Source organism: Ammodytes marinus, assembly GCF_949987685.1.
Source record: "Ammodytes marinus genome assembly, chromosome: 8".
In the NCBI taxonomy this organism is placed as follows: domain Eukaryota; kingdom Metazoa; phylum Chordata; class Actinopteri; order Uranoscopiformes; family Ammodytidae; genus Ammodytes; species Ammodytes marinus.
The window spans coordinates 32,659,505-32,684,385 of NC_137212.1; the positions used below are offsets into that span (position 1 = coordinate 32,659,505).

The 24,881-nt window shown below is 40.9% G+C and overlaps 1 protein-coding gene across 1 annotated transcript in view; it reads left to right on the top strand.

Moving 5' to 3' along the window:
* Positions 1–24,881, top strand: part of szt2 (SZT2 subunit of KICSTOR complex) — a 480,200-nt gene that overhangs the window by 222,539 nt on the left and 232,780 nt on the right. The window contains 3 exon segments of the mRNA XM_080032888.1: positions 1,051–1,189; positions 6,266–6,401; positions 21,813–21,933. Coding sequence (XP_079889014.1) covers positions 1,051–1,189; positions 6,266–6,401; positions 21,813–21,933 — 396 coding nt within the window.

The following is a 24,881-nucleotide window of genomic DNA, read 5'->3' on the forward strand; positions in this document are numbered from 1 at the left end:
CGTGACGACCAAACGTTATGCGATTGGTTGGCTAATCCAGAGTTGCACTGGGCAGATCCAATAGTTTTAAACTTTAACAGACACCCGCCTCCATGAGTGAACGTTTGCCAATTACAGCACTGCCAGACCTTCTGTACAAATGAAATGAAGTACGATGGTCTGGTAGCACCAGGCTAGTAATATTGTGTATCTGGAATGAATTTTAGATCTTTAAGTCCATCTCATGAAAAATGGGAGCAAAAAACAAAAGTGTTGCGTTTATATTTTTGTTGAGTGTAGTTTTTAAACCAACCGACAGCTTGATCAGACAAACCGATGCTGCAGAGTCTTTCTAATAATAAGGCATGATCCACAGTATCGAAAGCCTTTGATAGGTCAACAAAAAGGGCTGCACAATGTTGTTTGTTGTCTAAAAATTCAATAAAATCCTTTACCACTTTTAAAGCAGCTGTTGACGTACTATGTTGTTTCCTAAAACCAGATTGAATTCAGATAAAATACTGTTTGTTGATAAAAAGTCCTTCAGTTGTTGGCTTACAATGGATTCCAATACCTTATTTAAAACAGACAGTTTGGAAATGGGCCTATAGTTGTTTAGCACAGTGGGGTCCCCCCCTTTTAACAGTGGGAGAACAAAGGCAGATTTCCAAATAGGAGGAATAAACGAAGTGCAAACAAAGAGACTTCACTCACATTAAATAATCAGGCTTCAGGTAGGAGCAGTGTTTGTTTCATTCACAGTGTTGTAAATTAATGTATGTTAGCAATGTTTACAGACTTAACATGTATTAATTTTTATTCTATTTTTAATCATCGATCATTTTACTTTTGTAGTGGACCATTGTACTCCCTCTGTGAACATACTTGTTTTAGCTTGGTACTTGTATTCACAAATGTGTGTTGTATTCTTTGTTGTCCATGGTGGAAAACCAGTTTCGATTAATTAGGTTTAATTAATAGACACTGGTTAATAAAGATGAATTAAGGTAATCCTACTCCTAAATAATGAAGATAATGTAAATGTTGAGATCATAATGTTTCCTTGTGAAGGTTATGATGGTGGCAGCAGTGACTGTGAGTGTGAGAGCCCCACCCTGGATGAAGCAGAGGGCACCTACCCATTGATGCCCCACTTCTGGCTGATTGTTCAGATTCACCAGGACAGAGTGAAGGTGTTCTCCCACTCCAGGTCAGACAAACATCAGAGAAATTCACACAAAATAGATAGGCAATTTACAATTGAGCAGTGTGTGCACGCAGTTTAGCTTTCTACTAGTTAGCCGGTCAGCTTTATTTAAAAACCCGAAAATAACGTTTGAGCTTATCGATACCGCTATGGAATCCAGTAGGTCCTATGACGTAATGTTACATCTTGAGTGTTACATCACCTATAGAGCCGTGTCATCTCAATCTAATTAAGACTACTTCAGCGTATTTTCCAATCATTGTTTCACATCATAGACTGTGAAAAGTTGTACCTTTGACTATCTTGAGAAAATCTTCAATTCCGTCTCCGTCAGCAAAAAGAAAAGAAAGAAAAGCTGGTGCCGCTGCAGACAGGCTCGGCACCATCTCATCATTCATTCAAAGCAGCTGTGATCGGCACACAACCAGACTGTTTAGCAATTCCCGTCAGTTAAAAATGGTGATACAGTTTTTAAATCCATGTTAAAATCTGCAGGATATATAGCTAGTTGGCTCTTTTTTTTTTTTATTGCAAACGGTTTAAAATGTGATGTGTTCAGGTCGGCTCAGTAATATGATCATTAGGCAAAGGTTTATAAAAGGTCATCATGGTGTGTTCAGTTTTTGGCGACAAATTTGAACAATACAGTTTGGGTGAAAAACTTGTTTTCACAGCAATATAAAATAGATATTAAAGATTTACAGTGCAAAAGCATTCATATTCCTTGAACTTTTCAAAATGTTGTCACGTTACAACCACACCAGTACATTTACTTTATTGGGATTTTATTTGATAGACAAACACAAAGTGGTGCATAATTATGAAGTGGAATGAAAATGATACATGGTTTTACAATTTTTTTTATAAAATAAAAATCTGAAAAGTGTGGCGTACAAAAGTATTTAGCCCCCCTCAGTACTTTGTAGAACCACCTATCGCTGCAATTACAGCAGCAAGTCTATTGGGCAATGTCTCTACCAGCTTTCCACAGACTACAGACTGACATTCTTCTTTGGAAAATAGCTCAAGCTCAGTCAGATTGGATGGAGAGAGTCCGTGAACAGCTATTTTCAAGTCTTTCCAGAAATACTCGATTGGATTTAGGTCTGAACTTTGCTGGGCCATACTAACACATTAATATGCTTTTATCTAAACCATTCCATTGTAGCTCTGGCTGTATGTTTAGGGTAGTTGTCCTGCTGGAAGGTGAACCTCCGCCCCATTCATTCTTTTGCAGACTTTAACAGGTTGTCTGCCCTGTATTTGGCTCCATCCATCTTCCCATCAACTCTGAGCAGCTTCCCTCTCCCTGCTAAGGAAAATCATCCCCACAGCATGATGCTGCCACCACCATGTTTCACTGTGGGGATGGTGTGTTCAGGGTGATGTGCAGTGTTCACACATAATGTTTTGCATTCAGGCCAAAAACGTGCATTTGGGTCTCATCTGACCAGAGCCCCTTCCTCCACATCTTTGCTGTGTCCCCAGCACGGCTTGTGGCAAGGGTTGGAGGAAGGTGCTCTGGTCAAATTAGACCAAAATTTAAGTTGTTGGCCTGAATGCAAAACGCTATGTGTGGCGGAAAACTAACACTGCACATCACCCTGAACACACCTTCCCCACCGTGAAACATGTTGGTGGCAGCCTCATGCATGGTGCTTCTCTTCAGCAGGGACCAAGCCCCAACCACAGCGAGTTCTACCAGCATCTAATGCGGAAGTGACAAAAAATTAAGTTCACCGCATGGTCACTAAGAGGTGGTACCAAAACAGAGCAATTTCCTTTTGACTCCCCTGTTAAATAGGCCGTTTTCACAGCATTATAAAACCTATTTACGGGCCTGGTCCAAAAAACCATTCTAGTCTGTATGTTTAGGTCATATCTCCATGACAACACTGAGGGGGGTGAATTTTTTTAGATAACGCTAGTTTTTAAACTAGGGCTGTGCGATATATATCGTCTGACGAAACAAAAACGTCTATCGTTTCATTTTATGCAATATCGTTTATTTCGTTATGTTGCCAATCCCACTCTTTAGGACACAAACTATGTAGCTCGCAGTTAAGTTCCTGATATTCAAACCGAAGATTTCCTTCAGCGTAACTTCACATTAAAAGCCTTTAACTGGTGAAATGTGAGGAATTAAAGTCAACTTTGATTTTTATTTTGAAGCAGAGACACTAAGCCCTTCCTAGTTCCTGGCCCTGCTGCGCTTCCGTCACACTATCTCTGCCCGAACGCACCAGGCTTTTCTAGCTTGTGTGATAATCAAAGTTCATTTCAGACACTGAAACCCATCAGTAAACGACCTGTCGGTGTTTGCACCATGGGGAGAGGATCATATACAGTATCCCCGCTGACAGAGCAGTCAAGCCGGCGTTACCCGGGCAGCGATTGACAGGCTCGCGGGGTTAGCAGCCAAGCTAGCGGGGCAGTTCGGCTGCTGTCCCCGCGGGCTGTCAAGCGCTGCCCAGCTCGCAGTGTAAAGTTCCCAGAATGCGCGGCTCGGCTGCTCTCTCAGCGGTGAGAAGCTCCTGCGCTCCCCGGGGCGGTCACCCTCTCCGCGGGGTGAATTTACAAGCCGCCTCAGCTAAAGAGGATAGCTCCATTAGGCTAAAGAGCTTAGCCAGGGCTGTACGCTTATTTTTTTAGGTGGTAGCACTGGTGCTAGCAAGCAAAAAAATTCAGTAGCACAAAAATGTATTTGGTAGCACACAAAGTATGATCGAAAACTTGCATAACCTTAACCCTTGCATTTCGCTCTAATTACCTTTGATCATGTTATCTTGGTCTCATTTGAGATTCTCAATTAATATTATATCCTAGTGTGTGCAGTAATAATTATGGAAAAATGAATAGGGGTGCACTGATTGCAATTTAGACAAAAGAATCTAACCTGCCAATTGTAATTTTTTGCTGATTCAGAATTATTATTATTATAATGTCCTTCTGTTAATTAAAACCAAACTTTAAAACATTAAACATAGCCTATTAAATAAATAAGTATACATATTGGTACAATTTAGGATAAATTAAATAGGTTGTTGTGAATGTGTTGGGAGTAGCTTTTCAGTGGCTTATTTAAAACTTTGTTTAAATAGACTAGGCTACTGTTGACTGCTCTCTGCAGCTGAAGGAGTTGCCTTTCAAGCTAGAAAAAAGCGCTAACTTCCTGTTCTTACCGGCTTCAAAATAAAAGTCAACTCACGTTTGGCTAGTAACAGGCTTTTAATGTGAAGGCGCACAGGAAATGTTCTGTTTGTACACGCGCTAACTTAACTGCGGTAATGTGCCCGCTCTCCTTCCGGTAATTACCGTTGGTGAAGTTTGTATACCTAGAATCGCTGCACGAGCACACATCTTTCACCAGCCAAAGTGGAGGGTGGACTCAATAACTTACTTGCCTAAGTCTACATTTACCCCCATTTGGAGTGTTAATGTAGAGCCCTCTAAGCAGTGTTGTGCATCTCTCCTCTGTGTTTCAAAGACAGCCTCTCCTCATTAGCAGCCTGTCGCACGAGTGCGAATGGATTTGTATTCATCATCGCACGTGATCAATTTCAGTAGCAAATGCGATCAAAACTGTCGCACTGTACAGCCCTGGCTTAGCATTTATTAATTGAATTTACAGAAAATATGCTATATCGTCAAATGTATCGTTATCGGGATATGAGATTTTGGTCATATCGCCCAGCCCTTTTTTAAACTATTGGAGGTTTAAATGTACGAATAATTAGGGACACGGCTTCTAGAGTGACAGCTAGCCGCACACTGGCCCTCACTTTGTCTCGGAGGTATACAAGGCTAGATGGGCGTATCTCCCTCCGACATCATATCCATGTTTTTTTATCGGTGATAGGAGGAGTAGAAATCTGACAAGATGGGGACACGGATAGGCCAGGAAGATTGGATGCAGTTGAATTAACTGAGGTCAGCCCGAATGCTACATCCATTTTATATACTATCTATGGCAAGGACATGGAAGCTGGTCAGAGTTGATGGGAAGATGTATGGAGTCAAATACAGGGCAGAAAACCTGTAAACGTCTACAAAAGACTTGAGACTGGGGCAGAGGTTCACTTTCTAACAGGACACCAACACTAAACATACAGCCATATCTACAATGCAATAGTTTAGATCAGAGCATAGTCATGTGTTAGAATGGCCCAGTGAAAGTCCAGACCTAAATCCAATTGAGAATATCTGGAAAGACTTAAAAATTGCTGTTCAAAGGCTCTACATCCAATCTAATGCTGAATCTGAAGCTGGAGCTATTTTGCAAAGAAGAATGAGCAAAAATGTCACTCTCTAGATGTGCAAAGCTGGTAGAGACATACCCCATTAGACTTGGAGCTGTAATTGCAGCGACTTTTCAGTTTTTTTGTTTATAAAAAATTGAAAACCACATATCAATTTCATTCCACTTGACAATTATGCGCCACTTTGTGTTGGTCTATCACATAAAATCCCAATAAAATAACAGTATGTGTGTGGTTGTAATGTGACAAAATGTGGAAATGTTCAAGGGGTATGAATACTTTTGCAAGCCACTTTATATGCAATTAAAGCAATAATACTAGTTATCTTTTAACAAAATTATAGAAAAGTATCGATTGTGAAGCTTGATTCTGAGCTAAAATGAGTTTTCTGAGCCCCACAAAAGCAGCCCAGGTGCCTGGCCAAAATTGGCCCATGTTTCATTAAAAGTTATAATTAAATTATACTCATGATTGTTAAACAGGCTTTTTCTTTTTATTAGGGCAAGTAGAACAGCTGCCCTATGGGCAAGTACAGGAACTGTTCTACTTGCAAGTAAACCCATGATATATCCCAAGTATTTCAGAGTAGGCATTCAATTTTAATTGGTCCAGATTTTTCAGAGTGACACATTTTATTTTTGCTTGTTCTTTCACGCTTATAAATAAAAGAATGGTATCAAATTTCTATGAGTGTATTGTAGGTATTCTCATTAAACTCCAATGACAGTAATACAGTTGCAGTCAAACCTTCTGCACAATTCCTAAGATTAGATTTACTCTCAGATGCTTGATAGTGATTGCATTTTCCCAAATTGTACAGGTACTTCACAGAAGGAAAAGAGGTGAGTGCTGAACATTTGGACAAGAAGAAAGAAGACCAGCAGCTGAGTGAATACATCCAACTAGATCAGATTGTGGTCCGGAAGATTGGAGAAATCTGCAGAATAGTCAATCAGGTAATGCAGAAAACCACAAACTTCATCACAGATTGCTCTTTTGTTTCTTCTTTGAAAAACTTTACTAACTTTACTTTTAAGAAAATCATAAAAATGAAGGGATACGTTTGTATACACCGCGTTAAAAATTATTATGCAAATTGGATTGAAGTGTCATAAACATTTAATTTTTTGTTTTTCAATTAAACTCATGTATGATATTGTGTCTCAGGATGCCTTGGATCATTGAAATTAATCTCATACACCTGTGATAATTAGTTTGCTATGTGAGCCCAATCAAAGGAAAAACTACTTAATAAGGACGTTCCAAATTATTAAGAAGGCAACAAGTTTCAAGCAATATGGGAAAGAAAAAGGATCTCTCTGCTGCCGAAAAGTGTCAAATAGTGCAATACCATGGACAAGGTATGAAAACATTAGATATTTCACGGAAACTTAAGCGTGATCATCGTACTGTGAAGAGATTTGTGGCTGATTCAGAGCACAGACGGGTTCGTGCAGATAAAGGCATAATGAAGAAGGTTTCTGACAGACAAATTCATCGGATTAGGAGAGCAGCTGCTAAAATGCTGTTACAGAGCAGCAGACAGGTATTTGAAGCCGCTGGTGCCTCTGGAGTCCCGCGAACCTCAAGGTGTAGGATCCTCCAGAGGTTTGCAGCTGTGCATAAACCTATTTTTCGGCCACCCCTATACAATGCTCACAAGCAGAAACGCACTGGGCTCAGAAATACATGAAGACTCATTTTCAAACAGTCTTGTTTACTGATGAGTGCTGTGCAGCCCTGGATGGTCCAGATGGATGGAGCAGTAGTGGATGGTTGGTGAATGGCCACCATGTCCCAACAAGGCTGCGACGTCAGCAAGGAGGTGGCGGAGTCATGTTTTGGGCTGGAATCATGGGGAGAGAGCTGGTAGGCCCTTTTAGGGTCCCTGACGGTGTGAAAATGACCTCGGCAAAGTATGTTTAGTTTTTGACAGACCACTTTCTTCCGTGGTACAATAAGAAGGACAGTGCCTTCCGTAGTAAAATCATCTTCATGCATGACAATGCACCATCTCATGCTGCAAAGAATACCTCTGTGTCATTGGCTGCTATGGGCATAAAAGGAGAGAACCTCATGGTGTGGCCTCATCTTCCCCTGACCTCAACCCTATTGAGAACCTTTGGAGCATCCTCAAGCAAAACATCTATGAGGTTGGGAGGCAGTTCACATCAAAACAGCTATTCTGGCATCATGCAAAGATATTCAAGCAGAAACTCTCCAAAAACTCACAAGTTCAATGGATGCAAGAATTGTGAAGGTAATATCAAAGAAGGTCCTATGTTAACATGTAACTTGGCCTATTAAGATGTTTTTGATTGAAATAGCTTTTGATTTCACTAAATATGACCTTCACATTCTGCAAATTCAACAAATGACCATTTTTAGTTCTTTACAACCTATAAAATGTTTTGAAACTCTGTTGTGCATAATAATTTGGAACGGTGAATTTTGAGTTTTTCATTTTTGAAAAAAATACCGTTAACATTTGGAGGTTTGTTCAATAAAAGTTGAATCATACTTTAACAGTTGATGACTTGAAAATTATACTGACTGTCATTTGCATCGACTATTTATGATGAATGCATGAGAGTGATGGCCCAGGCAAGTTTCAGTAAGTTTACAGAAGTGCCTCACTATTACTGTCTTTGACCTTTGGAGAAATGTATTTATTCAGGTTAAGGGGAAAACACATTGCATTTATTATTTCAACTATTGAGTAATTTTTCAAAGAGCATTCTAGTGTAGGCCTATAAGATTTATTTGCATAATTTTCAATGCTGCTTTATTTTTGTGTGGGAAATAAATGTTCCAAAACGACCAATAACCTCTGTATTTAAAACGAAATCAAGCAAGTAGGCTAATAATAACCATTATAATGAATTATAGGCATCACAGTAGGCCAGTGGTTCTCAAAGTGTGGGGCGCGCCCCACCGGTGGGGAATAGAGACATTACTGGTGGGGCGCAACAAAGGGGAGGAATAAATGTCCACATCCGTGGCGCATAGTTTTTAAAAATATTTGAATATTTATTTTTTTAACGTTTCCCAGGGTGAGTTGGAGGAGTGGAGGAGAGCCCCTGCTATTTCCCATCTTCAATTAACACATAAAAACCATAATAACGTGGATAGAACAGACGCCAAAATCATCGACTCAGCACGCGGGCTAGGCGCAATCACTAATAAAGAGTGTGGTGCCAGATGTGCAATGGACACACTGTGTCATTCACCGGGAAGCGCTGGTAGCGTAAAGGCAGCTCATCCCCGAACCAAACAAAGTTTTGACAGAGGTTGTGAGTGTGCTCAATTTCATCAAAACCCGACCAATGAAAGCGCAACTGTTCAGCTGCTGCTGCTGCAGACGGGCTCGACACCGTGCGCATCAACAGTCATTCAAAGCAGCGGTGGTAATCACACAACCGGACGGTGTAGAAAGTCCCGTCAGTTAAAAATTGTTATCCACTTTTCAAATCCATCTTAAAATCGGCAGGATATAGAGCTAGTTAGCTTGAAATAAAGTTGCTAACGGTGTCAAATGTGTTGTGTTCAGGTCGGCTCGGTAATATTATGCAAAAGTATATAAACAGTCATTATGATGTGTTCAAATGTAACAAAATAAAAATAAAAATTTAGTTTTTGGCAAGTTTTTGAATAATATAGTTTTGGTGAAAAACTTGCTTTTTCAGCAATATAATATAGATAGTAAATGGAATTATGACCTGTTTAACGTCCTATCTTGAGCTCTGATCATCTTATTGGCAATGAAAGCAATAATACAAATTCTCTTTCAACAAAATAGAAAAGTATCGATAGTGGTATCGATAAAGACTCGGATCGTTAGGGAGACTCGATAATGGTATCGATCAATAAAAATTAACAATCCCCATCCCTACTTGAGAGTGGCAGTATCAAGCTTGCAGACCTATTTTGAAAAGATGTGCAGTGCAAAACAGGCAAATTGCAGCCACTAATGCAGGCCTAAGACTCACATACTGACTTGCTCAATCGTTTTTGACAATTTTTTGGGCTCAGATTGCAAAGTGATGACACAGATGCTTATATTTTCTATATTTTTGAATTGTATTTCCTGATTTTATTTCAGTACATTTTAAACTTTTAAGCTTGACCTATTTTGTTACTTTTTTGTTGACGCAATCGGGGACAGGTGGGGCTTGAAAATATCCCCACCTCCCAAGTGGGGAATCACAAAGAAAGTTTGAGAACCACTGCAGTAGGCCTATTGTCCACAATAATCGCACATCCCCCCATCCAAAGAGGAACTTTAAAAAGTTGAATTTGCACTTTGATGTGCATAGATATGTTAAGTGTATGGTCCATTATTTGTATTTTGTGTGTCTGCATCAAGCCCCAACCACAGCGAGTTCTACCAGCATCTAACGTGGAAGTGACAAACCATTCTAGTCTGTATGTTTAGATCATATTTCCATGACACCACTGAGGGGGGTGAATTTTTTTCAGGCTAGTTTTTATTATTAAAATTTTGCACTCACTTAGCCTCGGAGGTATAGGTCAGCTAGAGGGGCGTATCCCCCTCCACCCAAGGTCACATCAATGCCCTATCAATGCCCTTTTTTTCCAATGACTCGTGTGTGCACGCTCGGGCTTTCTGTTTAGATTTTAAATGGACATAAAACATTTTGCGGATGCATCCGAGACCGTGCTGTCAATTAACGTTAACGTGTCAGTAGCAGGCACCTGTGTGTGTGGGTGGGGGGGGGGACTTGTGTGCGCGCACGGCCGCGCTCGGGCTTTCAGTTTAGATTTTAAATGGATATAATACATTTTGTGGAAGCATCCGAGACCGTGCTGTATTATTACAGTGAAAACTGCGTAAAGTGCAGTCTTTACCACTATAGCGGACAGGTGGAGCAGGTGAGGAGTTGTTGAGGACGTAACAAAGGCTGTGTCGGTCTGCTGTGTGTGTCCCGCTCGTCAGAGGGAGGCGGGGTTTATTCAGAGATTACTTCATGCTCCGTTCTCACTGTGATCACTGTGGCCTTCAGTGTGCGCACGTACTTCTAAAAACTTCACAATGAAGGATGAAGGATGCACACCTTCGTACTTCTAAAAACTTCACAATGAAGGATGCACACCTTTGTGCTGTGCACAAGCAATATCCGGAAGCACATGCCGATCTGACTAAAACTCAGAGAGATATGCAAGCCACAGACACACACACACACACACACACACACACACAGACACAGACACACAGACAGACGTTTCTTGCTTTATAGATAGATGTTTGCACAACATTTCTTTTTTTTTAGCATAGTGTTTTTTATTCTGAATGAAAAAGTATAACAATACAATGTATATCACACAATGTGCATGTAACACTTGCAGAATACAAATGAATGACATTTTTGTTTTTTTACACCCAAACCCCCCTCCCCCCCACCCCCCATGGCGAACATACACACTACCCTAGATGACAAACAGTGACCCAAGTACAGAGCACAAACAAAACAAAAAAAGCATTAGAGTGCAGGAGGACATGTCAGTTAATAAATAATAATAAAAGATAACTTAAGAATAAAGTCAAAATAAAATAAATAAAAAATAATAATAACAGCGATTATTATAGTAAATTAAAAAGGACAGAAGGCTGGATGGGGAGGGTCCTGAGCTACAAGTCTGCAGAGAGATTTTTCAATTTGTCGAAGTGTTGTATAATTGGGCCCCAAGTAGAACCAAATTTGTCAGGTTGACCCCGAAGCGAAAACTTAATTTTTTCTAATTTTAAAAAGAACATAAGATCCTTCACCCACACAGTATAACTTGGGGATCGGGGTGATTTCCAGTCCATCAGAATTCTCCTACGCGCTAGGAGGGTTGAGAAAGCAATAGCATTTTTATGTATATTGTTTAAGTCTGGATCTTTATCAGAGTCTGTACCAAATATACACATAGAGGCATTGGGTTGAAGGTTTAGGTTCAAGGATTCAGAAAGGAATTTAAATATGCCATTCCAGTAGTCTACCAGTTGTGGGCAGGACCAAAACATGTGCGTAAGATCTGCAGGTGAATTATGACATCGATTGCAGCTATCTTGTACATTTGGGTAAATCTTTGAGAGTTTGGAATTACAGTAGTGCAAGCGATGCAGTACCTTAAACTGTATTATGCTTAAGCGTGAGCATGATGAACTCTTATTCACTCTGATTAAAGCTTGATTCCAAAATGATTCTGATAAACTCACTCCCAACTCTTTTTCCCAATCTCCCTTAATCTTGACAATATTAGTCTCAGCCGCTGAGTTAATAATCTGATATATTCTGGATATACAACCTTTAAGCTTTGGTGGTGAATCCAAGATTCTTTCATATAATGATTCCTGGGGTAAGTTAGGAAAACTAGGGTTTAGAGATTTGGCAAATTGCCGTACCTGGAAATAACGGAACAGATGGTTTCGAGGGATATTATATTTCACAAATACATCTCCGGAGCTTCCAAAAACCCCACCTATATATAATTGACCAATGTTAGTAATGCCGTTTTTAAGCCATAAATTGAATGCATGATCCAGTCTAGAGGGAAGAAAGAGGTGACTATTATGGACAGGAGTTAGACTAGACGCAGCACAGAGGTTAAATCTTTTGCGGAACTGGGATAAGATTTTCAATGTTGTAATTACTATAGGGCTGGATGAGTATTGTCTTGGGGAAAGGGGGAGACTAGAGGTCACCAACGATACAAGGGAGCAAGAGGGGCACGAATTAGCTTCAATTAGACACCAGTTAATTTGGGGGAATTTAATCCAGTACATTATTTTCTGTATATTTGCAGCCCAGTAGTAAAATCTAAAATTGGGAAGAGAGAGACCTCCTTGAGTGCGATGTCTTTGCAACATCACTTTATTTATCCTCGGTAGTTTATTGCCCCACAAAAAGCCTGTAATGAGCTTATCTAAAGTAGTAAAAAAGAGTTTAGGCAAGAAGAGTGGCAGACACTGGAACAAATACAAAAAGCGTGGAAGAATGTTCATCTTAATAGCGTTAACCCTGCCTGCTAGTGAGAAATATATCGTTTTCCATCTGTCAAAGTCTTCCTTAATCTTAATCAATAATGGAGAAAAGTTCCTATCATACAAATGTTCATATTTCCGAGTGATATAAATACCCAGGTATTTAAATTCAGAATTACATTTATGAAATGGCAGTTGCATTTCTGGGATTTCAGTAGCCAAATTGTTTAAAGGGAAACATTCACTTTTTGCAAAATTCAATTTATATCCGGAAAATGGCCCAAATTGTCTAAGAATTTCTATTAATGCCGGGGCAGATTTAGCTGGGTCGGAAATATAAACCAATAAATCATCAGCATAAAGAGAAGCTTTATGCTCAGTGCCCCATCTAAGAATACCACTAATGTTTGGTGAGGTTTTAAGAGCAATTGACAACGGTTCAATCGCCAAAGCAAAAAGTAACGGGCTTAAAGGGCAGCCTTGGCGGGTACCTCTATGTAAATTAAAATATTCTGAATGTAATCTATTTGTAATGACTGAAGCTTTGGGAGAAGAATACAAAAGTTTAACCCATGACACAAATTGGTGACCAAAACCAAAGTTCTCCAAGACCCTAAACAAATATGGCCATTCCACCCTATCAAATGCTTTCTCCGCATCTAAGGAGATAACCATCTCTGGAACCTCTTCAGATGCAGGTGAATAAATAACATTTAGCAGGCGGCGGATATTACTGAATGAGTGGCGATTGGTAATAAAACCAGTTTGATCATCGGAGATGATCTGGTGTATAACTGTTTCCAGCCGCATAGCCAAGGCCTTCGCCAATATTTTATAATCTGCATTTAGAAGAGATATTGGACGATAAGATCCACATGCATCTGCGTCCTTCCCAGGTTTTAACAGCAGAGTAACTGATGCCATAGTAAGAGTTTGAGGCAGGGTTCCTTGGGCCAATGACTCATTAAACATGTTAAGCAAAAGTGGTGATAGTTTGTCTGAAAATTTCTTAAAGAATTCAATTGGAAAACCATCTGGCCCAGGTGTCTTCCCACTTTGCATGGCTTTGATTGATTTTGTTATTTCACTTATGTTCCATGACTGTTCTAGATTCCCGGCTTGATCGTTTCCAATTTTAGGAAAAATTATACCCTCAAAGAACATTTCCATGTCTGTATCATTAGGTGGACTTTCAGATTGATATAAAGTAGAGTAGAATTCTTTAAAGACATTATTAATTTCAGATGGGATTATTGTTAATTGATTTAAGATATTTTTTATTTGGGATATATGCTGTGAATTGGCTTTAACTTTAAGCTGGTGTGCCAGTAATCTTCCCGCCTTCTCACCACTTTCATAATTGAGTCCACGTGCCCGCAGAAGTTGCCTCTCTACTTTACCGGTTGACAATAAATCATATTCCTTCTGTAAATTCAATCTCTGCTTGGAAAGGTCTGGTGATGGTGTCATTGAATTTTGTGAGTCTAACTCTCTTATAGATTTTAAAAGTTTGTCTTGTTTTTCTCTGCGTACCTTATTTTGTAAGGAAGAAAAAGCTATAATTTCTCCCCTGATGACAGCTTTGAGAGTCTCCCAGAGAAGAGAGGGGCTTACATTGTCTTTCTGGTTGTTTATGAGAAACTCATCAATGACCTTATTAATCAAATCACAAAAGCTTTTATCACCTAGCAGGAGAGAGTTGAGCCTCCACAGAGGGCGGGGTTTCTGCAGGAGATTAAATGACAGATCTAGGATTAATGGCGCATGGTCTGATTCCACAATTGCAGAATATTCTGTATTAGCCACTGATGGGAGAAGAGTTTTATCTATAAAAAAATAATCTATACGGGAATATGAATGGTGTACATGTGAATAGAAAGAAAATGTTTTCTTGTTGGGGTTCTGGAACCTCCAGGGATCAATGCATCCAACCTGATCCATAAAGGCTGATAAGGCCCTTGCCATTTTTAATGGAGGTATTAAAGCAGGGTTGGATCTATCTAGATTGGGGTTAATTAGACAATTTAAATCACCTCCAAATATCAAGTAATAAGAATTTAGAGAAGGAATATTGGATATAATTTTCTTTATAAAATCTTCATCATCCCAATTGGGGGCATATACATTAACAAGTATCACTGGTGTATGAAAAAGTGATCCAGAGATTATAATGTAGCGGCCATTCGGATCAGAAATAACATCTGCTGCGGTAAACTGAACTTTTTTATGGAAAAGAATTGCCACTCCCCTTGATTTGCTATTGAAATTGGAGTGGAATATTTGACCGACCCATGGTCTTCGTAATCTAAGATGATCCTCTATTATTAAATGTGTCTCCTGTAAAAAAATTATTTCAGATTTGAGTTTTTTAAGGTGAGCAAAAATTCGAGCTCTTTTAACAGGGCCATTTAGCCCCTTAACATTCCAACTGACAAATCTGGCAGTGTCTCCTCCTGTTATTACTCCACTTAACATTACTTTACTCTGGGTTTATTGTTATATTCTATTTGTGAAAGGTAGAGGTAGTGTGTATCCCAAAAAACTCTGAACACCCTGAGAAAAAAAAAAAAAAACTAAAGAGAACAAAAACAAAACAAAAAGGAACAACTTTAACACGTTCCATTCCTATGCTGGTCTCCCTAACAGGGGCTAGCCGCAGGATTCCCTTATCTTGTCCCCCGAGAGACATTTCCTATATTTCTCCTACTTTGAGAGAAAACACCCAACTTATTCAAATCCTATATTAAATGTAGTGTATAATTTCCCACAACAAGTACAAACCAACTGCATAAAAGCTTACATCTGAGCCACAAATTAGTAAAGCTGAGTAGTCGCCTCATTAACAATTAGTGTGAATAGCAGTTACCAATATCTGCATCGGGGCATGAGAAGTGTGTGCGCGTTTCTGCGCACCTGCTCACACAGTTCAGCTCTTACATTGTCTTATCCAAATTAGCCTGCAACGCGCCGCTCATAGAAGGCCCTCGCTTCTTCGGGGGTGTCGAAGTAGAACGATTCTCCATCAAAGGTGACGCGCAGACGTGCCGGGTGTAACAGTCCGAAGCGGATGCCTTTTTTGTACAGCTCCTGCTTGATGCCATTAAAAGTAGCTCTCTTTTTGGCCAGGTTAGCACTCATGTCTTGGTACACTCTCAAAGTCACATTGCGGTGTTTCAGTTCGTGTTTCATTGCCCACCTTAATGTTTTTTCCTTGTCAGAGAAGTTATGGAAGCACACGATGAAAGGCCTCGGCTTTGGGGATCCTCGTTCCGGTAGCGGGCCGGTGCGGTGCGCACGGTCGATGGGCGGGGGTGACGTGAATATCTCCCCGAGAGCCTCCATCAGAAAGTCGGCTATGAACTGCTTCGGCTCCTTGCCAGTCTCGCTGCCCTCCGGTATATTCACAATGCGAAGATTAGATCGGCGCGATCTATTTTCCAGGTCTTCTACTCGGTCTAGGAGGTGTTTGTTTTGGGACTCCAGGGATTTTACCGTTGCTTCGGTCAAAGTGATCCTTTCAAAGTTTTCTCCCACTCTCGTTTCGGTTTCGGTGAGGCGTTTATTAAATGAGTTCACATCCTCTCGCAACGCGTCAACGGAGGCTTTCAATGACTGTGACGTGGTTTGTATGAGCTTCGCCATATCCTCCTTCATACTGGCTCGTTGGTTTTCAAGCATGGCTGAGAGTTGTTGAACTGAAGCGGGCTCGTTAACTTCGGTAGCAGGCTGAGTGTTTTCTGTAGCGGAGCCTGCGCTCGTCGCCATTTTGGCTAGCTGTTCAGGTTGCGAATTAGCACGAGTTATGTAAGCTTGAATTCCTTGTTGTTTGCGGCGTTTTGATGGCATATCTTATTTATTCCATTTCCAATGCGCATTCGGCGGCTTGTTGTGAGGCAAAAAGTGAAACAACGGGACCGTATTGAAGGTAAATAATGCAAATTAGTCGGGAGCCTCTTCTCGCGCGTCTGTTCACTACATCGTCTAACCCGGAAGTCCGTTTGCACAACATTTCTACCTGCACATAGCAAACAAAATTGCACAACTGTAAGGTCAGTTGTCAGTTGTATTGTTGTTCTCAAATAAACAGTTGTTTATTTATTTAGTGCGTATTGGCATATTTGAGCAAAATACCCCCAACATTTTTTTGTCTGACGATCAGCTGGGAAAGAAACAAAAACCTCTGGCGGACGCCAGCCTCTCTCAGCCTCCGCCTGGCGCCATCGAACTGTCTGCTGTCTTAGATCACGTCTGCTGCGAGGTCTGGGAAGACGCTGATGCGCTGTCCCTCGTCGTTTTATGTGCCCTTTTTGCGGGCTATTTGCATTATCTTTTTCTTCACCGGGTCGTGGTGTATTTTAGCAAACATGACGCGTGGCTTGTTGTTGCTCGGCAGCCCGATTCAGTGAGCCTGGTCCACTTTCATCCCGTGGGGAAAGTTTTCAGCTCCCAAAAGTTTAGGCAATAGGTCTTGATATTTTGTCTTCGAGATCGCCCTTCTAGGTCACACACTTTGGCTTTCAAGAGTTTGTTCTGTGTAGCCAGCTCGTTGCAACCTTTTTCTAGCGAGGCGTGTCTCGTGTACGTCTCGATTCTCCTCCAGGCTGGTAATGCGAGAAGAGTTTGAGGCCAAACTAGTTTTCACCTCAGTGATGGATGTCTCTACGTCGTCAAACCTTGTGTTCATAGAGTTTTCTATCGGCCTGTATGATAGCAGACAGGGAGTCATCAGTGTTGCCGTAAGGTCATCACTGGCGCTAGCCGAGCCTGGTGAGTTACTAGCTAGCTCGTCCGACAGCAAGTCACCTTCACTCCCCAAAAGATCGTCCAGCGTCTTTGGGTTCTTTTTCTTGGTCCTACCCATTGTTAAGAGCTTTATGCGTTATTTGCCACCTTCAAAAGGCAAAAAGAAAATTGTGTTTTTTTTTTTTTTTTAAATATGTCGAAGGTGGAGGAGCTGAGTGAAACACAACCTATTCCATGGCCTGCTCACTAGTGTCTCCGTGTCTGACTGTATTTAAACTTGAAAACATATACAGGTCCTTCTCATATAATTAACATATTGTGATAAAGTTGATTATTTTCCATAATGTAATGATAATAATTGAACTTTCATATATTTTAGATTCATTGCACACCAACTGAAATATTTCAGGTCTTTTGTTGTTTTAATACTGATGATTTTGGCATACAGCTCATGAATACCCCAAATTCCTATCTCAAAAAATTAGCATATCATGAAAAGGTACTCTAAACGAGCTCTTAACCTAATCATCTGAATCAACTAATTAAAGGTCACATATTATGCTAAATGCACTTTTTAAATGTGTTCTAACATATCCATGCGGCCACGGTGTGCCTAGAGACTGCCAAAATATCAAAAAAAATAACAATCTCTCCTTTTCTCACTCTCCCCCTCTCTGAAACCCCCACCCCTCCCCCCAATATACTCCGTTCATAATTCTCGCGGTTTATGACGTCATAAACTGCACAGCCACATCCCCATATTTTCTATATATGTCCATGCTTCCGATGCTTCCCCCCCACATTAGTAACCAGAAATTTCCACCGTGCAGTAGTCTATGATAAAAAAAAAAAAAAAAAAAAAAAAAGTCTATGATAACCCCACCCCCCCATTTCTTATTGGTCCACGGCCCGAGATCCCGTGGCCGAGATCCCATGAGATCTCATCGTGAAAATTTTCAGAGCGACAGCCATGTTGCTTTCCCCGCTAAGCGACAAAATGCCCATAGTAGCCTACAGCCTGAATGTTACATACACCAACACAGAATGCTTTTGCTCATACTCCACTAATTTATCTTATCCACAGCAGTCTATGCCTCGTTTTTAATAACACAACGGATAGGAAGCTACTTGTGGGTTTTTGCAAACAGTGAAACTGAAAGGAATGTTTTTATTGGTATTTTTGCCTGACTGGTGTATAGCTATTTAGCTTTGGGACAAGCATTCAGCTTTTGCTCATAAAAACATAATTCTTTTACCCAGACCAGTCTGGAAAGGCCTCGTTTTTAACAGGACAAAGGATTGTAACTTAATAGTGTGGAAGTCAATTTTGAATATATTTTTTTCACTGATTTGTGTGGTATTTTTAGCTGGTAGCTCTCATTTTTAGCTGGTAGCTCACGGGCTAGCTTTGGGACAAGCATTCAGCTTTTGCTCATAAAAACATAATTCTTTTACCCAGACCAGTCTGGAAAGGCCTCGTTTTTAACAAGACAAAGGATTGTAACTTAATAGTGTGGAGTACATTTTGAAAATATTATTTTCACCGATTTGTGTGGTACTTTTAGTTTATTTTATCGTCCGAGTCTTATTTTTAGCGTTAGCGCCCATGTAGCTTCTGTTGTAGCTCCAAGTTTTGCTCATAACACGCTGTTTATACTCCCCACAGCAGTCTGAAAATGACTCGTTTTTAGAAATCAAACTTTGAAGCTACTGTTTTCACTGGTTTTAATCATGTCAGGTCATGTCAAACTGTTCTCTTAGGTTAGATCTGCCCGGAGCCTCCGGCGGTAAACACTGTGTTCGCAGTCACGACTCACGTAGTGTCTCTCTAGTATCGCGAGAGCACGGCAGAGACGGTGGGAGAGCCCATATAAAGAAAGCCCGGCAGAGAGGTGGGAGGGGCCAGCCAGATCGCAAAAATATAGGTCATTTTGAGCCCAGAGGGCAATCAGGGTATAGAGGCTTGCTACAATAAATGATCTGAACGGGTTTTTCAGCAAACATCTAAAAAAATAAGTATTAGGGACTACTTAGAGACCATATAAAATTGACAGCAAAGTGCATAATATGTTACCTTTAACTCTAAACACCTGCAAATGATTCCTGAGGCTTTTAAAAACTCCCAGCCTGGTTCATTACTCAAAACCGCAATCATGGGTAAGACTGCCGACCTGACTGCTGTCCAGAAGGCCATCACTGACACCCTCAAGCAAGAGGGTAAAGGTGCAAACACACTAGGCACTTTACACGCGTACAGACGCGTATAAAATCGGCCGTTTTTCCATAGGGAACCATTGGTTTACGCGCGTACATGGCGAGTAGGTGCACCACTCGCGCTAAAGCAACATTTTAGCCGCGTTAGCTGCGTATGAGCCGCGTATATACGCACCTACGCAGCTACGCGAGGAGTTCAATAAATTTAACTTTTTACGCTCCTACACATGACGATTAGCCGCGTTGGCCAATCAGCGTTGGGCTTGACCCGACGTCACATACATTGGCATGGTCGGAGAACAGTGTACTGTACACAGAGGCTGATGAGAGACACCGAGGAGGAAAATGTATTACAGGCAGCCGAGCCGGTGCTGTATGAAGCCGCTCGGGGTTAGAAGACGTGGGGAAAGTAAACCAGGAGAATGGACTTCCTGGTTAATTCAGTGAATATGTGCGGCTGTGCTTTAGCCGATAAACAAAGTTAGCGCCGTATAGCATTAGTTAACTCACCCTGTTGTGTGCGGGCGGCTAGCGCCTCATATTATGAACCCAAACATGACGACTGTCCGCGGGACTTTCACGACAAGTACACGAAGCACCGGTGTTGATCTACGCCAGCCACGGTCCCCTGTCACGGTCCTGTCACAGCCAGGTAGGGTAATTTTGGCTACTTGCCGTTATGTTGTGCCGCCGTGCACCGATGCTGCTGTAACTGTGTTTGTTATGTAGCTGCCGTGAATATGCAATGCTGTTTTAATGCTAGGCTATTTGTGCTGTTCAGTTTGTCTTTTGGCACAGTTGTTGGCCGTGTTGTTGTTGTTTTTGTGCGGACATGCACGCTGTTGTGTCGGGTCGGTTCTGATCGCAGCCATGGTTGATAAGGGAAATACAATATCGGGAGGGAGACTAGGCACGTTACGCGCGTATAACCATTTTTGACACAAAATGATCAAGCAACATTTTAGCTGCGTTACGCACGTAAATCGCCTAGTGTGTTCGCACCTTAAGACACAGAAAGAAATTTCTGAGCGAATAGGCTGTTCCCAGAGTGCTGTATCAAGGCACCTCAGTGGGAAGTCTGTGGGAAGGAAAAAGTGTGGCAGAAAACGCTGCACAACCAGAAGAGGTGACCGGACCCTGAGGAGGATTGTGGAGAAGGGCCGATTCCAGACCTTGGGGGACCTGCGGAAGCAGTGGACTGAGTCTGGAGTAGAAACATCCAGAGCCAGTGTGCACAGGCGTGTGCAGGAAATGGGCTACAGGTGCCGCATTCCCCAGGTCAAGCCACTTTTGAACCAGAAACAGCGGCAGAAGTGCCTGACCTGGGCTACAGAGAAGCAGCACTGGACTGTTGCTCAGTGGTCCAAAGTACTTTTTTCGGATGAAAGCAAATTTTGTATGTCATTCGGAAATCAAGGTGCCAGAGTAGGAGGAAGACTGGGGAGAAGGAAATGCCAAAATGCCTGAAGTCCAGTATCAAGTAAGTCAGTGATGGTCTGGGGTGCCATGTCAGCTGCTGGTGTTGGTCCACTGGGTTTTATCAAAGGCAGGGTCAATGCAGCTAGCTATCAGGAGATTTTGGAGCACTTCATGCTTGCATCTGCTGAAAAGCTTTATGGAGATGAAGATTTCATTTTTCAACAAGACCTGGCACCTGCTCACAGTGCCAAAACCACTGGTAAATGGTTTACTGACCATGGTATTACTGTGCTCAATTGGCCTGCCAACTCTCCTGACCTGAACCCCATAGAGAATTTGTGGGATATTGTGAAGAGGAAGTTGAGAGACACCAGACCCAACACTGTGGATGAGCTTAAGGCCGCTATCGAAGCATCCTGGGCCTCCATAACACCTCAGCAGTGCCACAGGCTGATTGCCTCCATGCCACGCCGCATTGAAGCAGTCATTTCTGCGAAAGGATTCCTGACCAAGTATTGAGTGCATAACTGAACATATTTATTTGAAGGTTGACTTTTTTGTATTAAAAACACTTTTCTTTTATTGGTCGGATGAAATATGCTAATTTTTTGAGATAGGGATTTTTGGTTTTTCTTTACTTTTTTGCCAAAATCATCAATATTAAAACAATAAAAGGCTTGAACTACTTCAGTTGTGTGTAATGAATCTAAAATATATTAAAGTCTAATGTTTATCAGTACATGAACGTACAGAAAATATTGAACTTTATCACAATATGCTAATTATATGAGAAGGACCTGTATATCTCACATGACCAATAATGTGTTCCGTTGCCTAGATACAGGGGGTGTCTCACATTACCCGATGTCTCATGTTCCCCCGTTCTCCCCTATATGAAACTTTCACATTTTGAATTCAAAAGAGGGGGAAATATTTACGGAGAAAAAAAAAACCTTTTCCATTATTTTCTAATGACATGAGATGTGTGTGTGTGTGTGTGTAGCGTATGCTGCTGCAGGACCTACACGACAGCCATGTGTGTAACACTCTGCTGGTGGCTGAGAGTGAGGAAGATATCTGGAAGAATGAGTCTCTCTCCAGGCAGAGGCTCAACACCACCGATGGTAAGTGTATTTCTATAGCACATTTCCTACACCAAGCAAATTCAAAGTGCTTTACATAAAGTGCAATTAAAAAGAACAGAACATAAAAGACATTAGCAAAAAAGCATGGATACAAAAATAGGTTATCATCTAACTATTGTTCACATTTACAGTGTCCTAATGTTTTTTATAAATATATATTTTTTGTCCAAGAAAATTATAAAGAAAATAATATTAAAAAATAAAAGAAAGCAAAGGAAAAAAAGTAATATACCTACATTCATACAGGAAATACATAAAAGCTAGTAAAGGCCTACATACACACTCACCGGCCACTTTATTAGGTACATCAGTTAAATTAACACATATAACTAATCAGCCATCCCATGGCAGCAACTCAATGTATTTAGGCATGTAGACCTGGACAGGACAACTTGTTGAAGTTCAAACCGAGCAACAGAAAGGGCGTTTAAGTAACTGTGCACGTGGCATGGTTAATGGTGCCAGACGGGCTGGTCTGAGAATTTCAGAAACTGCTGAACTACTGGAATTTCTAGACAACCATCTCAAGGGTTTACAGAGAATGGTCCGAAAAAGATAAAATATCCAGTGAGTGGCAGTTGTGTTGACAGAAATGCCTTGTTCTCAGAGGTCAAAGGAGAATGGGCAGATTGGTTCGAGATGGTAGAAAGGCATAAGTAACTCAAATAACCACTCGTTACAACCAGGGTATGCAGAATACCATCTCTGAACACACAAAACGTCCAACCTTGAAGCAGATGGGCTACAGCAGCAGAAGACCCAGGTGCCATTCCTGTCAGCTAAGAACAAGAAACTGAGGCTATAATTCGCACAGGTTCACCAATAATGGACAATAGAAAATTGGAAAAATGTTGCCTGGTCTGATGAGTCTCGAATTCAGTTGCGACATTCAGATGGTAGGGTCAGAATTTGGCGTAAACAACACAAAAACATGGATCCATCCTGCCTTGTGTCAACGGTTCAGGTTGATCGTTGTGGTAGTGTAATAGTGTGTGGGATATTTTTTGGCACACTTTAGGGCCCTTAGAACCAATTGAGCTTTGTTTAAACACCACAGCCTACCTGAGTATTGTTGCTGACCAGGTTCATCCCTTTATGACCACAATGTACCAATCTTCTTATGGCTTCTTCCAGCAGGATAGTGGACCATGTCATAAAGCTCAAATCATCTCAAACTGCTTTCTTCAACATGGCAATGAGGTCACTGTACTCCAATGGCCTGCACAGTCACCAGATCTCAACCCAATAGAGCCCCTTTAATAATAATAATAATAATAATAATAATAATAATAATAATAATAATGGACTGGATTTAAATAGCACTTTTCATGGCACTCAAAGCGCTTTACAGGATTCCAGGTTCCATTCATTCACACAGTCATACTGGTGGTGGTAAACTACGATAGTAGCCACAGCTGCCCTGGGGCAGACTGACGGAAGCGTGGCTGCCATTCAGCGCCTACAGCCCCTCCGACCACCAACTCAAACATAGGTGGGATGTGGTAGGGCTGCACTATTAATCAAATTGTAATCACGATCATGATTTTGGCTTCCCACGTTCAAAATGACATTATCGTACAATTTTTTTAACGTGTACTCCGCTTCAAAGCAAATCAATTGCTCCCCAAACCACTTGCTAATCATGTGTCTGCTTGAAGCAATCACAGCCAGTCCATGTGACTACTGTTTCTCGTCTTGCCAATAGTACATGAAAACTCCAACCTGGCAACTCCAGGCTCCCCGAGAGTTGTCATTTAAAGTCTGGTGGCTCCGCCCCCAGAGTGTGAATAACTTTCCGCCCGCATAGAAAGCACTAATAACTCCATACCTTGAGTGCCTCTGTTTCACCGGCGTACACACGACCTGAAGCGAAGACGAAACCTGCCGTTGCGAGTTAAGGCATGAGGCAGCAACGGTTAACTAATGTGGACTGCTGCTGAGTGTTGCCTGCAACTTCCTGTGTCTGACATATTAGAGCCATATAGGTTGTGATTTATTAACAAGGATTTTAGTGACAAGGCGCAGCTCCTATTATATTTATTTTAGTTATCCAGTTTGGGCACAATTGTATTTGGTTCAAAATCAAGTTTAATTCACATCCATCATGCAGGTACAATGAATGGAGTAACACATTCTATATTTTGCTTCTAGGAGATTTAAATCATAAGTCAAATCAGTTTTATTTGTATAGCCCAATATAAGTCATTTGCCTCAGTGGGCTTTACATTCCATTAGGGGTGGGAAAAAAAATCGATTTTCCGATTAATATCGATTCTCTCTCGAACGATTCTGAATCGATTCAGAAAAGTTAATAATCGATTTTTTTTTTTAATAATTTTTTTTTTAATAATTTTTTTTTTTTTTTTTTTTTGTAAATACTAATACTTCCTGCGCCATTGCGCATGCACACCACACATGTGCGAGTTGTTTCCAAAGTGGCTTCAAAAGGGCTGAGAGCAGCAAACCCATCACTTGCACAGGCTTTATCTCTGCTGAATTCCAAGCCATACTTTTTGTACAATGTGTTGAAATGACATAGAAAATAGATAATAGAATAGAAATCCTATAGAAACATGATTTACGAGATTAGAAATAAAATAAAACTGAATCGGTTTAGTTTTTACATACTTCCATATTGTGTTGAAAGCTGCATTGATTATTGCACTGTTCATAGAAAGTCATATTTGTGACAAGAAAAGCTTTTCTCTTAATACAATATTAGAGAAGGTAATTCATCTGTTGATTGTCTTTAATGATCATCACAAAAGTAGGAAGTGATTAGCAAACTCTGAGTAGCAAACTCAGATGTGCCTATAAATATATTTTTGAAATTCACACATGGGTATGTACATAAAAAATGTTTTGCATTGAGATGCATTGAAAATCGATTTTGAATCGAATCGTTGACCTCTGAATCGGAATCGAAT